This window comes from Xiphophorus couchianus, chromosome 5 (assembly GCF_001444195.1).
Source record: "Xiphophorus couchianus chromosome 5, X_couchianus-1.0, whole genome shotgun sequence".
Taxonomy (NCBI): Eukaryota; Metazoa; Chordata; class Actinopteri; order Cyprinodontiformes; family Poeciliidae; genus Xiphophorus; species Xiphophorus couchianus.
The window spans coordinates 34,162,712-34,177,484 of record NC_040232.1 but is presented as its reverse complement, the minus strand read 5'-3'; the positions used below and the strand labels follow the sequence as shown (position 1 = coordinate 34,177,484).

General features: G+C 40.8%; 1 protein-coding gene across 3 annotated transcripts; it reads right to left on the bottom strand.

The window, feature by feature from the left end:
• Positions 1 to 428: 428 nt before the first annotated feature.
• Positions 429 to 14,690, bottom strand: trmt1 (tRNA methyltransferase 1). 3 transcript variants are annotated; one of them, XM_028016136.1, is made up of 16 exons: positions 14,570 to 14,690; positions 9,248 to 9,556; positions 8,959 to 9,142; positions 7,324 to 7,511; positions 6,970 to 7,085; positions 6,290 to 6,402; positions 5,457 to 5,605; positions 4,152 to 4,235; positions 3,618 to 3,687; positions 3,343 to 3,477; positions 3,176 to 3,261; positions 2,091 to 2,199; positions 1,903 to 1,979; positions 1,664 to 1,783; positions 739 to 853; positions 429 to 668 (listed from the first exon to the last, which is right to left on the bottom strand). In XM_028016136.1, exons 2-16 carry the CDS (start codon positions 9,544 to 9,546, stop codon positions 594 to 596), a joined length of 1,920 nt encoding a protein of 639 aa, XP_027871937.1. In that variant the 5' UTR covers positions 9,547 to 9,556; positions 14,570 to 14,690; the 3' UTR covers positions 429 to 593. The 3 variants fall into 3 exon arrangements, with proteins under 3 accessions (XP_027871937.1, XP_027871936.1, XP_027871935.1); XM_028016135.1 differs by lacking the exon at positions 14,570 to 14,690 and adding an exon at positions 10,611 to 10,807 and having other exon boundaries at positions 9,248 to 9,572; XM_028016134.1 differs by lacking the exon at positions 14,570 to 14,690 and adding an exon at positions 10,611 to 10,807.
• Positions 14,691 to 14,773: the final 83 nt, after the last annotated feature.

Below are 14,773 nucleotides of genomic sequence, written 5' to 3'. Positions count from 1 at the left end.
ATGGATGGATCATTTAGGTATGTATATAAAGAAGAATAAGGAAGTCTGAAGCACATTTCATAATAAAAATCTGCTCATTTGCATCTTATGTCATTCTTATTGCCTCCTATAAATAACTCTAGAGTTTTTATGCTGCTGGATCCACCCGGTCATTATGTGCCAATAATTATAAACCTATTTACAGCACCAATAAGCCGGTCGGCCCAGTTCCGTTATTTTGCCTGATCGCTGACCGGACGGTATTTACATGTGAAACCGATCTTCAGAAAGATCTGATGATCAAAATTTGCCCCACTGTTCCAATATTCAGGACTTTCTGACAAAAAAGAAGAAGTTCAGAATCTGCATTTCAGCTTTTCTAATAATCAATAGTAGGTCAGAAAATTGCAGTCGGTACACCCCTAGTAATTTAAAGTTAAAGCAATGGCTTCATTTGAATAGAATAAATGTTTTATTGGCGCAAAACCGAAGAGATTCTTTCCATTCTGTTCAGCGGTCCAAAACTAACCTCAGAGTATCCAGACTCCACCATTTCAACTAAAAAACCTAAAAATCAAATAAAACTCCTCAGAATGAAAGCAAATAGCTAGCACTCATTCAGTCTTCTCATCACACGTCTGCTCCGTCTGGTGGGAGTAGCAGCAGCTGTCTCCTTGCGCACACGTTCCCTGGAGAAGGAAGCAAAGCCAGATCAGAACGGATAAAAGCGGGTCGTGGTTCCTCTGAGGCGGATCCGACCTGCTTGAACTTCTTGCAGGGGAAGTTCTTGAGCTGCGACGAGTCGGTGATCTGGTTCTTCCTTTTGTTCTGGAACTTCTTCCTCTTGTCCTGCAGGTCAGTAGAGATGCCGCCCCTGGAACAGACGGAAACAATCGGCACGATAAACTCCAGTGGTCGGCCATGTTTTACTGGTGGAATCAGACTGGAACAAATGACGACTTAGAATTTTTTCTGCAGGACTAAACTGAATTGTTTGCATATTTCTGCATAGAAATACTTTCAGATTTATTAATTAACGGGGTTGACTGTGGGTGTTGTGGGACTATGATCTGATTGTCACCAAGGTAACCAAACGAAGATGGACCAGCCTCTTTTCACGAACTGAAAAACTTTATTTTTACCTTCAGCCTCAAACAAGCAAATGTGTAACTCATAATTTTAGATTTATTAAAGTTGTTTTATATTATTAAACATCATCATCTGGGTTTAAGTTTCATTGAGAATTTCAATATTGCACTTAAATAATCAGAGAATCTCAATAGATTGGAATATTATTGTAAAGTATTTTTTTGTAATGTAATTACAATACAATCTATTATGTAAACTCATTACACACTGATGTATTTCATGTGTTTATTTCTATTTCTATTATTTTTGAAGATTATGGCTAATAACTAAACAAAAGCCAAACCCAGAAATTCAGAAAATTAGGATAGTAAATTAAAAATATGTAAATAGTAGAAAGAGCTACAAAATCATAGGGAAGACGGCAGACATGGCAGAGCACCGTTTCAAAGGACATATTTATGGAAAGTTTAGTGGAAGAAAAAAGTGTAGCAGAAAGAGGTGAATAAGCTTAATGATTTTAACTTTTTAAATTGAATTATAGGGGAAAAAAACAAACCCTGAGATGCGTGTGGATGTGTGAGTTTGTGTGACCAACCCTGCTTTGGCTCGAGCTTTGGGCCCCCAGAAGGCCTGAGGGTTCTCCTGGAACCGGGTCAGGTGGCGTTTACGAGACTGAGGGTTTGCATCCTCTCTCACGGTGAAGCAGGCTTCTAGGCTAAACACACACACACACATCATAAATACACACAAGTCATTTTCACAACAGAAGGAAACATTTTCCAAAGTCCCGACAGGAGCCCATCCACTGGACCTTCTCATCGGGTCTCGTCTCACCTGGGTTCAGTGGAGAGGATCTTGAACGCAGGACTGGTCTGAGACAATTTCTCCCTCTTTACAGGATTCGTTTTCTCCTACCACAGACAAAAACGGGGTACAAAAAAACCCCACATTATCATGTGATTCTTTAACATGGATTTCTGTTGGGTTGTAATAATCGAAAAGGTGTTTTGTGAAGCACCTACCCAACATCTCATGACGTCCCAGATGACTCCAGGAGGAGCGTCCGTCTTCACCGCGTTTTTACAGGCGTGAGCGAGAGAAACCCTGTGGCCCGCGTGGAGGAGAGCCGACCTGCGGGAGAGCAGATCCAGTCAGTCCAAGACGCAACATCAGTTTAACCATCCACACCACTCAGATTTAGTCATGTTTGTTTCCTAATTTAGTGTGTTAATATGGAAACCCAAACCTTTTCCTCTGTTCATTGACCACATGATAAAACTAATTATTTTTCACAGGAAGCTCAAATAAGATTAAACTCGCATCTTAAATCTGTTTTTCATTTTTCACAGTGCTCTGCATCTTTTTTTGATCCAGTAGTCTTCCAAATCTGAGGATTTCAACAAGTCTAATTTAAGACTTTTTTGCCATTTTAAACAGCATATTAGCAGCTTGTTAGTGGTACAAGCCAGTGGTAAAAATGAGAAGATACGAAGAAAGCTAGCTAGCAACGGTATGTTAGCAGCTAGTGAGCGGTAGTGAGCCAGTGGCGAAAACTAACGTGGTCCAGCCAAATTTGCCCTTACCCATGATAGACACAAAAACACTAGCTAACTAGCTAGCTAGGAAGAATGTATTACCAGCTAATTAGCGGTAGCCTCAACCGCATCCAGTCACAGAACGCAACCAAGATGTCTGCAGAGTCAAAACTACATTTTTGCTTGGAATTTCAGAGACATGATGTCAGTAGTTCATAGAATAAAAGAACAATGTTCATTTTACTCAAACATAAACTTATAAAGAGTAAAATCAGAGATACTGATCATTTTGCAGTGGTCTCTTAATTTATTTTCCAGATATGTTTATGAGACTAAATATTCCTGCCATAAAAAAATGTCCCACCTGAACAACTTACATTTCTTTTTAGGAATTTAAGGCCTTCATTTCAGATACATGAATTTAAGACTTTTTAAGGAAGCACACAAACATCCCAGACTCCTAAAATTGTCCATATTAGATTGTTTTAGGGTACTTTTTGTAAATCATAATTAATCATGCACAGTTTTTTTTCTAAAAACAAGCTCCAGAGCTATAAAACTTTGTCTCCTACCTAAACTGGAGCAACGGCGGAGTGTTACAGTGTATTGTGCTGCTCAGACTGTCCACTGTGTAGTAGAGAGGAACATCTTCCAACTCCTGAAACAAACAGAGAAAACATTCATCATCTACAACACCCAACCACACCAGCGTGGCCACACCGACCGGGTGAGGGGTTACCTCAGTAACCATGCTGAGCATGCCCTCGATACGTTTGGACGTTCCGAATCTGGACGGGTTCCCCGACACGGCCTCTAAAACCTTCTGGACGAAGTCCAGGTCGTGGATGGCTTCGGCCCAGAAGGGACCGCCCAGCTACGAGACAGAACCAAAAGATTGTTCAAACGCCCAGGGCGCTTTTCAAGCTTCGCAAACACAAAATGGCGTTACAAAAGAGTAACACCGCTCTGTTGAGGTCTGACGTTGCGTTAAGGGTGTTGATCTCTATGTGCTACCTGGTGTCTCTGTCCGCAGTGCTCACACTCTGGTCCGACCGGCGGTCCAGTGGCAGCAGAATACTTCATGCTGCAAGCACACCATTCAACTTTAACACTTAAATAGGAGGGAAACCGTCTTAAAATGTCAAAAAGATGCATTAGGATGCAACCTACACATGTTAGGAAGTGCAACGAAGATACTAGTTTAGGTATTCCACATTTAAAAGCCGATACAACCTTAGAAAGAATCGAGAGGTTTGTTGTTTTAAGAACAAGGACATTGCATACTTCACAAGAACTCTCAGGAAGTCTTCATTGGTTTCTTCCACCACCACACACACACTTCATATTTCTCAGACATCATGCAAAAGCAAAAAGGAAGAAAGGTTCTGCCCAGATGAAGTGTCAAAGACAACCAGAACAGAACGACAAGAACAGAATGATGCCAGTTTTCCCCTGAAGCCCATAGAGAGAGAACACATTTCTGTTTTGCTGCCTCAGCTCTTCAGCTGAACGTCTGCAGTTTCAGTTTTTATCGTGCGTCTTTCTTACTGTTTGCCGCTGCTTATTCTTCTACCCAGTCTCTGCATGTGGAAGGAGCCGCAGCCGACGCAGTTGTACACCAACGCCTGTTTACTGCCACGAGAAAATGGGGAGACAAACGGACGTCACTCCTGCGTGGTTTTCATTTACATTTCTGTCAGATTAACTTTTCTTCACAGTCTGGATGGACATAAGATGTGTGTTAATAGTGGCTTTATATATTGACATGCTTCAGTATCACTTTATTTGTCAATACTGGTGCTAATAAATATGCCTGTCACGATAAATTTTGCAGAGCGATTAATTGTCTCTTGCGACAGACTGGCGACCTGTCCAGGGTGAACCCGCCTCTCGCCCGGAAAATAGCCGGAGAAAGACACCAGCACCTCTCCTGACCCCACTAAGGGACAACGGTGAACAGAAAATGGATGGATGGATTAATTGTCTCAAATATTATTGCGATAAACGATAATATTGTATGAAGCCATTTTTACACTGATTTAATGGAAATGACGTAATAATGCATGCGATTTCCTGCCAACAATAGATACACTTTATTTTCAAAAGAATATTTAACACTGGAGCTGATAAACAAAATAAACAAAACAACCAAAAACAAAAATAAAATGGATTCTCAGTCTCCATTAACAAAAAATGCACTTAAAAAAAAACCTAAACAACATAAAGCCAAAGTGGAAATAAATACTGCATTCAACCAAAAGAGTTGAATGCAGTATGAAGTCTGTATGAAGTCTGAATGAAGTATGTATATCATGTTGCCCTTCAGTAATAATTAGATTTAAATAGAGAAAATGGGCACATCGACTACATGATGCAATAGTTCACACTACATGATTTTTTGCCCCTATTTTTCCCTTATGACAATCTTAGAACGTTGGTCTTTCTAAGATTGTGTGGCGTGTTACGATAGATCGTCGTTGCCGCTCCATCTAAATCAGGGGTTTTCCCCGACTGGGAGCCTTAACCAACCTGTTGAATGTGACAGGTAGCCAATCAGAAAGCACGGATTCTCCTCTTGCTTTCTGAGGGGAAATTATGGAGGGGAATCCCAAACAGCTGACACGAACCGAAGTCCAGCGGACATTGGAGATAATATGTGGAAACAACATTAATGTTTATTCAACATTTTGCGCAAAGAATACAGAAATGACAAGGGGAGGAGTTGGAGTAAAATTGCTACCGCAGTTGATAAACCCGGTAACCAGGATCGATCATCTCCCATCGCACAGCTTTTATTTGGACAGCTAACAGGTTTGTGTGTGTTAGAAAGAGACAAATGGACAGAAAAAGTACCTGGCAGAGTTTTTGACAGTAGCCTGTCCTGTGAAGACTCTGACAAAGACCCGGATGTAAAAGTCGGCGCTGACGGACAGCAGCGGCTGGATGTATCGCTGGTACACTCCGGCCCGCTGGTCCAAACTGTGGAGGATGATACGAAGAGCCTGCAGAGGAGGAAACAACATCTATTTAATATTTAATGTAGATTAGAGGTGCATCAAATCAATCAGGTGGAGATCAGAAATGGCTAATCAAAAAATCAAACACCTAAAAATCCTTTTTATTAAGCATTAAAACTAACAACTTCCACTGTTTCTTCAGCCTTTACACACATCGACAGTATGTACTTTAATGCACTTCTTTTGAGTTCAATAAATAAAAAAAATTATTTGTGAACTTTTTCTCAAAAGTTAATGAGTGTAATATTGTATTTGTGTTGTTTTTGTTGGACATGAAAGATCAGACCTTAAAGATCTCCAGAAGCTGAAATCAGTCAGGAAAAGCTTGACTGGTGCATCTCTATTCCCAATCAAACTAATACTTCTGTTTTCTTGCAAATTCAAAACAAATAAATAGAATAAAAATAAGAAAAATAAAATAAAAGACATAACCCTGTGGTCTAAAAGAAACAAACTGGCAATTTAATTCTACGAGCAATAGAAAAATCTCCTCTGATTTGAGGGTTATTATCTAAAACTTCACTAAAAAAAAAAAAAGAAAAAAAGAAACGGTTTGTTTTTGTTTTAGGTTCAGCTTCTGACAATTTTCAGTGTTACAGTAACTGGCCCGTTTTTATACAACACAATCACGACCGCAGCGCATCCGTTTTCCCATTTCAGTGAACTCACCATCTCATGGCAGTATTTGCTTTTGATGGAGACCGAGCCGTATTTGCTGTAGCAGGTTTCCCCGTTGTTTCCCGCCATCACGGCCATGTCGGTGCACGTTACGCACAGCAGGCCTGACGGAGAGAAGACGGTCGGCATCGATCAGCAAAAGATTCCAACGAAACACACTGCAGCGTGCTCAATTCAGCTGACTCCACAATCTATAAATCATGAACATATTTGACACCTAAAAAAAGGTCCAGCTGTGTCTGTTTTTTATTAGATATGGGAAAGAGAATTTATTTAAGTAATTTTACAAGTAAAAAATTAGTAGTAGTAAACTCAGCTTTGTGCTACATCTGTACAAAAATAAAATTCCCATTGCTTCATAGAAAAGAATATCATTAATCTGATTTGATACTTCAATAGATCTTCAAAATCAGTAATCTGACAGAAATTAAATCATAAGGACACTTTATACTTTATCAGCGGATCTTATGGAAACTCAACATTTAATAGGATTGCACAACTAACTAACTAACTAACTAATAAATCTGCTCAACAGTCTGGAAATCACCTGGTAAATTTAATGACTTTTCAGACAAAACCAAAAAGTTGTCGTTTAAAAGATCGGTGATCAGCTAAAAACTGCAATCGGTGAAATGGAACCGAAGCAGACGACAGTCTGAACAACAACTCACCTCCTTCACTGACAGCCTGCACTGCTGCGTCCACGAACGCCGCCGGGCTTCCGTAGGGATCCAGATCGATGACATCGTATCGCTCTTTCTTCCCTCGCATTTCATACATTAGCATGCTGGACACACACACACACAAAAAAAGGAATGAAAATTGCTGAGAACATTTCATATTCTGAAATGAAACTTACATAAATAGAAAGAATGATTTAATTGAAAAAAAAAGGGGGGGAGATCAGTTCAAATCGAAGATTTGGAAGGAGATGAGTCAGGTCACGAAATGTAAAGCTCAACGTAGAAACACGGAGCAACAGCAATGAAGGAAATCCAGACACATAAAAGCAGCGGCTGGGTAACCTGGCATCCCTGCAGCTGGGCTGCAGCAGGTGGTCGACCCGGTTGTACTGGGCGTTCCGGGCGATCAGCGCCGCCGCTTTGCTGGAGAAGTCGTTGGCGGTGACGCTCTGCAGGCCGGGGACCTCCAGAGCAAAACGCACCGAGCGCAACCCGGAGGCCGCCAGGCCCTCCAGGACGCGGAGACCGTTCTGCACATTGGAGGAGACGAGCGAAAAAAAAACCAGAAAAAAAATTAACATCAGCAGACAATAATCTGTACTGGTCATTTTAGTCCAGAAACATGATTTACTGGAATTTTATACTAATTGGAACAATGATGGACGAGGCAAGATAAAAAGATTTTTGATATTTAAAGAAAAAATATGTAAATAGTTTATAAATTAATTTTAAAGGATTAAATACTTTTTTTTTTAAATCAAGATTTTTAGCTCCATTTCTACTAGCTTGTATTTACTGCTGCCAACTTCCTGTGCAGCATTCTGCATTGAAGGCCAATAAATGAAGTTTTTCTGAAAGAAAAAGTCACTCTCAAAGTGTTTCTTTTTTTTCTTTAAAGAGAACAAATCTACAAAGAATAAAACAAACAAAAAAAAAGCGCTCAATTAAAAAAAGCAAAGCGCCAACTCCAACTAGTTCATCTCCTGTGAGAACTGGGACAGTATCTATCGTACAGTAAATGCTTTCAACTTTCAGGAAATTCTCCAATTACCTCTCCTTACCACTTGGGGCCACCAAAGTGTGAAATTACCTAGTAGATGATTAATATAAGCAGCTTGATGGAAGCCTTTATTAAAAGAGGTTTTACTCTTGAAGCAGTGTGTGTGTGTGTGTGTGTGTGTGTGTCTTTTTCCGGATAGGATGACTCCTCCCAGTGGAAATCAGACCACTCAGTGTGACAGACTTTATGCTTCACTTCAGAAGCATTTGCATCTCCACCAGTTCAGTGTTTAAAGGCTCTATTTTAGAGCACAGTACAGTAACCTTGTTAACTTCAGTTGTTATAAAAATGCTATACATAAATATCAAATGACTTAGAAGAAATTTTACGCCTTGAAATTGGGCCTCTGTCTCTTTAAGAAATCCTGCCGTTTCTGGAACTCCGCCTTCAGGAAGTCAACACAACACGGCTCCTCCATTTACCCTTTAACAACGTTTTTAACCAGCGTTGCACTGAGAAGTAACTCGTATAATGAGCTCAGGTGGCACAGTTCCACCACCTGTTTGCTAATTGCTGCTGGCTAGTCTGAAGGAGCTGAGTGGGGGTGGGCTGCTCTGTGAGGAGGAAGCTCGGAAACTTCAGAAGTTGCAGTTCAGAGGAGGAGCTTTGTGGTCAAAGGCGGAGGTCCACCCAGTCAGCTGTGCATTTTGCACAGCTGACTGGTTGCCACGGGAGATTAGGGGGTTTTCCAAATGTACATGAAAGAAACTCAAAATAGAGTTGATTCTACATAACACTGCACCTTTAATGCTTCATCACTACTACAGTAGCTCCTTTCCATTCAACATCTATCAATATTCCAGGTTCTCCATATGCATAATTTAAACAAAAAGCAACAGCAGAAACATGTGTTTCCTGTATGCTGGTAACATCCACCTTACTTTTTATATTTTTACCAGTGGGAACTCGGTACATACCTCACATTTTTCCCCTACTCTTGCTGTAACTTTGGGCTCCTCTGCACCGTTTTTCTCCGCCGTCTCTGCCTCGTTCGTCTCCTCCGACAGAGAGACCACCACTCGCTCTTTTTCTCCAGGAACGAGCACCTTCACCCCCCGTTGAGCCAACTGGTCTCGAGCAAACTCCGTGATTACGGCACAACTGGAAAAATGAAACAAAAAATATATATACAAAAGCGGAACCAAGTAAACGCCTTTGTTTTGAATATTTTCCACATGTTTTGTTCCAACACTGAAGTTGCCTTACGTTAAATCTCTATTAAACTCCTGGACCGGGTTGTAAAACACCTCGTTGGCGTTGGGAAACAAGATGGCCGCCTTCCCCTCCTTCACAACAGTCTCTCCAGGTAACAGCTCGACGGCGGTCGGTTCCTCTGAAACATGCGTTGAATCAGAACTAATCCCGGACGAGGGGTCAGCGGCGGACACCTGGGGGTCCATAGAGCTCCGGCTCCTCCGACACGTCTGATTGGTTGAATACGAAGGGGAAGGGTGGAGCCGACCGGAGATGATGAGAGGGAGCCGCCGGGCCGTCCGCACCAGCATGGGACGCAGCCTGCGAAAGGAGACGTTTGTCACATTACCACCACAAAATTCACTGCATTGTATTAAGATTTTATTTGATACACAAATTAGAGCATATTTCTGAAGAAGGCAGAAGGAAATTTATGCATTTTAAAAAAAAACTTTAAAAAAAAAAATGCATCTGAAAAGTGTGGCGTGTGCGTGTCAATACTTTATAGAACCACATCAAGGACCAATTAAACCAGCAGGTCTTCCGCTACCCAGATCTACACATCTAGAGAGTAATTAGCAAAGTGCACGAATGATTAGTCAGCAGTTTTGGTCACGCCATACTTTTCCCATTCTCAAATATGCTGGACGACAAAGTAACCAGAGGGACGCCCAAAGTTTTTGGCTTTGTTTCAGAACCTTACCTAATAATAAAAAATAAATATGTAAATAAAAACAGAATATGAAAAAGTGAGAATAATGAGTGACATATAAGCAACTTATATAAAACAATAAGATTGTAAATAATATAAACAACGAATTAACAAGGATTATGTGAGATTAACACTACTAGAAATTATAATTTGTGTCTTTATTTCTATGTTTATAGCCAATTCAGGCAGAATCTGTTCTAGATATGAATAAAAACATTTAAAGATAAAATTCCACTCCAAAACCTCAAAAACTAAAACGTGTCACGGAAACAACCCGAGTCCGTTTTCATTATTTCCAATGTAAGACACCTGCTAATTAGTGTATTATATTAGTTAACAAACGTTTGGTGGAACTATCGTATAAATTGTGAAAATCCAATTCAAATTATTTTCCCTTACCTTCGTTTCTTGATATTCTCTTATACATAACCTTCTTTTAAATTCAGTTTGGTGTTTTATTTTTGTTTGCTTTTACGTAGAACTTACTTACAAAGAGTCTGTAAATTTAAGCGACGCTATGTGTGTTTTATTAAACGAAGCAACTTTTTTAAGCAAGCAAGCAAACAAGCCGACTGCTTTCATACTTCGTCTCACATAAATGATGCTCGTCAAGCTTAGCAGGCAGTGATACAATTTTATTTATTTATTTACTTATTTATTTACCTGCGACACTTCCGTCTCTCGGACTTCTTCTGTGCTGCTTCGTAAAAATGCCTTTCTGTCCCACAGTGTCGGTGTCTTCAGTTCTGCTGCGTTGCTTTGCTGTGCAATTTACTCAAACTAGCACATGGGAGCAGCCATGACTCGAGCGACAGTACGGAAGCCTGTTCGGCTCAAAGAGAAGGTCTGAACCATTTGGTTGCTCCGTTGGTATGGCAAGTCGATTTACCATATAATTTACCATTCAATACTTATTGAAATAAGTATTCAAATAGAGAGACACGCCTTTTTTTTCACCCCATCCACATTCCGTCTCGCATGTGCCTCAAAGATCATTCTCTCTAAACAAATAATGTTACTTGCCATTGCTGTTTATATTTAAAATGCAATGCTTAAATGCAATAACTTGTTTTCAGTTTCTTATATCCCATTGTTGTAAGTCAAAGCTTTTAGTTTGGGTTGATCATTCCTGTGTAGTGTCATTTTGAATATGCAGAAAATAAGGAGACATGTTGGATATCTGATGAAGACCTGGATATAAAGCTATTTTACCACAGAGAAAGTGGAGTTGATGTTGTGCCTAAATACAACTGCAATGAGATAACACTTTTATAGCAAGGATTCAAATGCACCTGTTGTGTCATAAATGATACATTAGTCTCATGCAATATTCATGCCTGCTTTTTCCACATTTTGTCACACTTTCACAGCACATTTCAATGCATTTTATTGGGACTTTGTGTTATAAACTAACTACAAGTACTCCACAATTGTGAAGCTGAAGAAAAATGGTTTCTAAAATGTTTCACAAATAAAAAAAAACATTCATTCAGACGCAGGCCCCATTTACATTGTTATCCCCAAATAACATTGACTTCCACCAACTGGAACAGTGAAATAGCTTAGATCAAATCCATGCAGTCAATTTAAGAAAATCTGTAGCAAGACATTAAAAACTGGAAAACATAAAGCAGTAGTAGAAAAGATAGATTTTTTTTCCCTATGAGAAATATAAGTTTGATATATTGGATAACTATAAACATTTGTATTTTAAATATCTGCAATACATATTAAGTGGAGTGTTTAAACCTCAAAATGAAAAATGTAACACTTTTGAGAATTTTGGGTACATTTAATTTCAGGTGACTTGGCCGACATTAAATGCTACAACGGTCTGCCGAAGTTCCTCCACACAGGGGCCGCCAATAGAGCCGCAGAGAAACTGCATGACGTATAAAAAAATAGAGTGAGAGGGTTCATCAGTCAGCAGGAATCTGGCCTACTTTTCGCCCAGTAAACATGCATAAAACACGTCAGTCTGCTCTCATGAATAATAATTTAATATCCCCGTGCCTGCAGATAGCGGCGCATTTTAATGAAAGGCTAAACATAGCCTATAGAATCACCACAATTTCCCAGATTCAGGAAGTGTGGGGCTGAGAATATCTCTGCAGAAAGAAGATAAGGCCACTACATTCCATAAATGTATTGTGTTACGGCATGACAGTGATGCCTTTTTATTGGACAAGTCGCCTGAACAGAATTCAATTCCGCTGCCTCTTTGCCTGCAGAGTCCATGCTCTTTCAGTGCCCACAGAGAAATTACAAACTGTTTGGCTAATGCGTTTCTTAATGACTGTACATATTTAGCACTTTGTCTTGTGTGTCACTAGAGTGTGACAAAACAGCCTGAATAAAATAAAACAAAGCAGAAAAGGCAGAAAATAAAACTTCCCTGAACCTTCGGTTGTCCAGCAGACAGCCGAGGTTTTCAGTGAAGCCGGCTGGTGTCTAGAACTTTAGTACCTTCTGTCACAACGCAGAATCCATCCAAAGAGAGCAACCGTAGAGAAATAGTCAAATGTCCTGCCAGCGCAACATTTCAAAACGGTGGCACAATTTTTGGGTGATGTGCTGTGTTGTTTTTGTGCCTTTTGTACCTTTTAGAGTTGGAGCCAAAAGTTAAAAAATTTGGTTTTGATCCTACAAAAACACATTCCTCCACGAGGATTTTAAAAGATTTCAACCAGGTCTATATGTTTTCTCAGCAAGGAAACACTTCTGTCTCTCTGTTACACCTATTTGTTCAGACGCAAGAAGAATACAGGAAACACTTGTCTCATTTAGAAAACAAACTCCTGCACTTTCCTCCGTGAGTTTTGGCTCCTGTTTAATATGTTGTATCAGTTGGCAAACATTACGGTTTAGTTTCATCCCTGTGTTACCTCACCTTGTCCAATAATGTGCCTTCACTTAGTGTACTTTCTCTTGACAAATAGCAACAACATGAAAAAATCTGTTGTTTTACCTCACAAAAGGAAAACATTTTAATCAGTGTGTGTGACTTCTTGTCGACGTCCCTTGACATCTTAAAGTGGGAAAAAAAAGCCCCTCAACATTCTGCTTCCACCACCAGAGCTGAAAGCTCTTAAAAGTTTTCTTATTTGCAAACTTCTTCTTTGTGGCAAACCAGCTCAGTCTAGGTTTCCCCTGACCTTGAAAGCGTTCTCCAGGGGAGACGTTTGGCCCCGGTTCCTGGGTCGTCATTGAACCTCATAACCCATTTCCTTTCCCCTGACGGACAACACCTCCAATCGTCTTCCAGGCAGATCGGCGGCACGTCTGCATTCCCAGATTCAGAACCGGCGTTCCGTTTTCATGCTCCTCTAAAATCTGGAACAAGCGTCCAGAAAACTGCAAAACTGCCGAAACACTGGACTCCTTTAAATAAAGGCTAAAAAAAAAAAAAAAAAGCCACCTGTTGTGAGTTACATTTGATTCTAATAACTGGAACATTGATCAGAGTATCTGAGGTTTATTTTCTTGATGATTTTGATGGTGGCATCTGACAAAATGTACCGTTTGTTGCTTGTTTCATTGTGTTATGATCTCATGGTGTAACCACGTTGAACTGCCTTGTTGCTGAAATGTGCAACAAACTTGACATCCGAACACCTTCCATGCAGTTGTTGTGTCTGCTTGTTAAAACTGTAAATCTACAATTCTTCTTCTCACATATTTTTGAGTTTTGCTGACTTTAGTTGCTGCCAAGAAAATCATTTTCATCCTGACAAACGGAATGTGAGGACATAAACATCTACAAGTACGCGACTCGGTAACCCATCCGTGATTTGCATCACCTGCCTTCACACTGACTGTACACGCCTCTCCACACAAACCGGAACATCTGGATGGGGGCGCTGTGACAATGGATGCCCAGAGAGCGTGGCGCTATACATCTGACACAAGAGAATTATAGAGTTAATAGTATTTGGCATGACAGGGAGAGAGAGCGGGGAGCGCAGTGCCGCTCCTGAGTGCAGTCTCATCCTGTTTAGTATTCACTGTGCGCAGCGCCTGGAGGCCCTGGAGGGGCTTCACCTGCCCGGAGTCTAGACGCTCTGTTTCACGCAACGGAGAGGATAGCGGGGCATCGAACCTGCGGCCCCCCCCGGCTTTCACCGTCCTTTGGCTGGGCTAGGGCACGAGGGAGTCGCTCCCACCCGCAGAAGACAAAAGTGAGTGTGCGGGGCTTGAGTGGGTGGACTGGTGGTGGGTGGGGCTCAGACAGTCGGGTCGGCTGGGGACGCTGGCGGCACGTCTTACCTGCTTCCTGCGACGCCTTTCGGCTCCTATCGGTCATCCTTTTAAAAGTAATCAGATTACTTTACTTATGTGCGGTTTGCTGATGCTGCCGACCTTCCCGCCAAATTTAATTTATACACACACACACACACACAAACATATATATATATCTATATATATATATATCTATATATATATACTTTGCTCACATCATTAAGAGTAGAACTTCTGCGCTTTGTTTCATTTTCGGCTAGATTTTCCCTTTATCGCCACATGAGCACATTTCTTGTTATCTGACAATAAGACACTAATGACGTGCATCGATAACCTCCGTTGTCATCTCAAGCCGGGCTAATGACAGGAAGTAGTTAACTCACCGAGATAATTCCAAGTCATTGATTGCTGGAAGTAAAGGTGCCTTATATCAGTTCATTACAATGGCTCCATTGGCAAAACGGTACGGCAGCATCCCCCCCCCCTTCTGTCCGTCTACCTGCCTATCTATCAGGTCGATCAGTGGCTCTGTGATCAGTCTGCAACCCCTGGGATGGATGGGAGGGTTAAAAAAAAAAAAAAAATCC

Bases quoted from the DNA above. Each gene is read 5' to 3' on its own strand.
- trmt1 (XM_028016136.1), bottom strand. From the start codon at position 9,546: ATGCTGGTGCGGACGGCCCGGCGGCTCCCTCTCATCATCTCCGGTCGG. The intron at 7,512-8,958 runs GTATGTACCGAG...TCCAATGTGCAG, and splicing joins GAGTAGGGGAAAAATGTGAG to AACGGTCTCCGCGTCCTGGA. The intron at 3,262-3,342 runs GTAACCCCTCAC...TGTTTGTTTCAG, and splicing joins TGCTCAGCATGGTTACTGAG to GAGTTGGAAGATGTTCCTCT.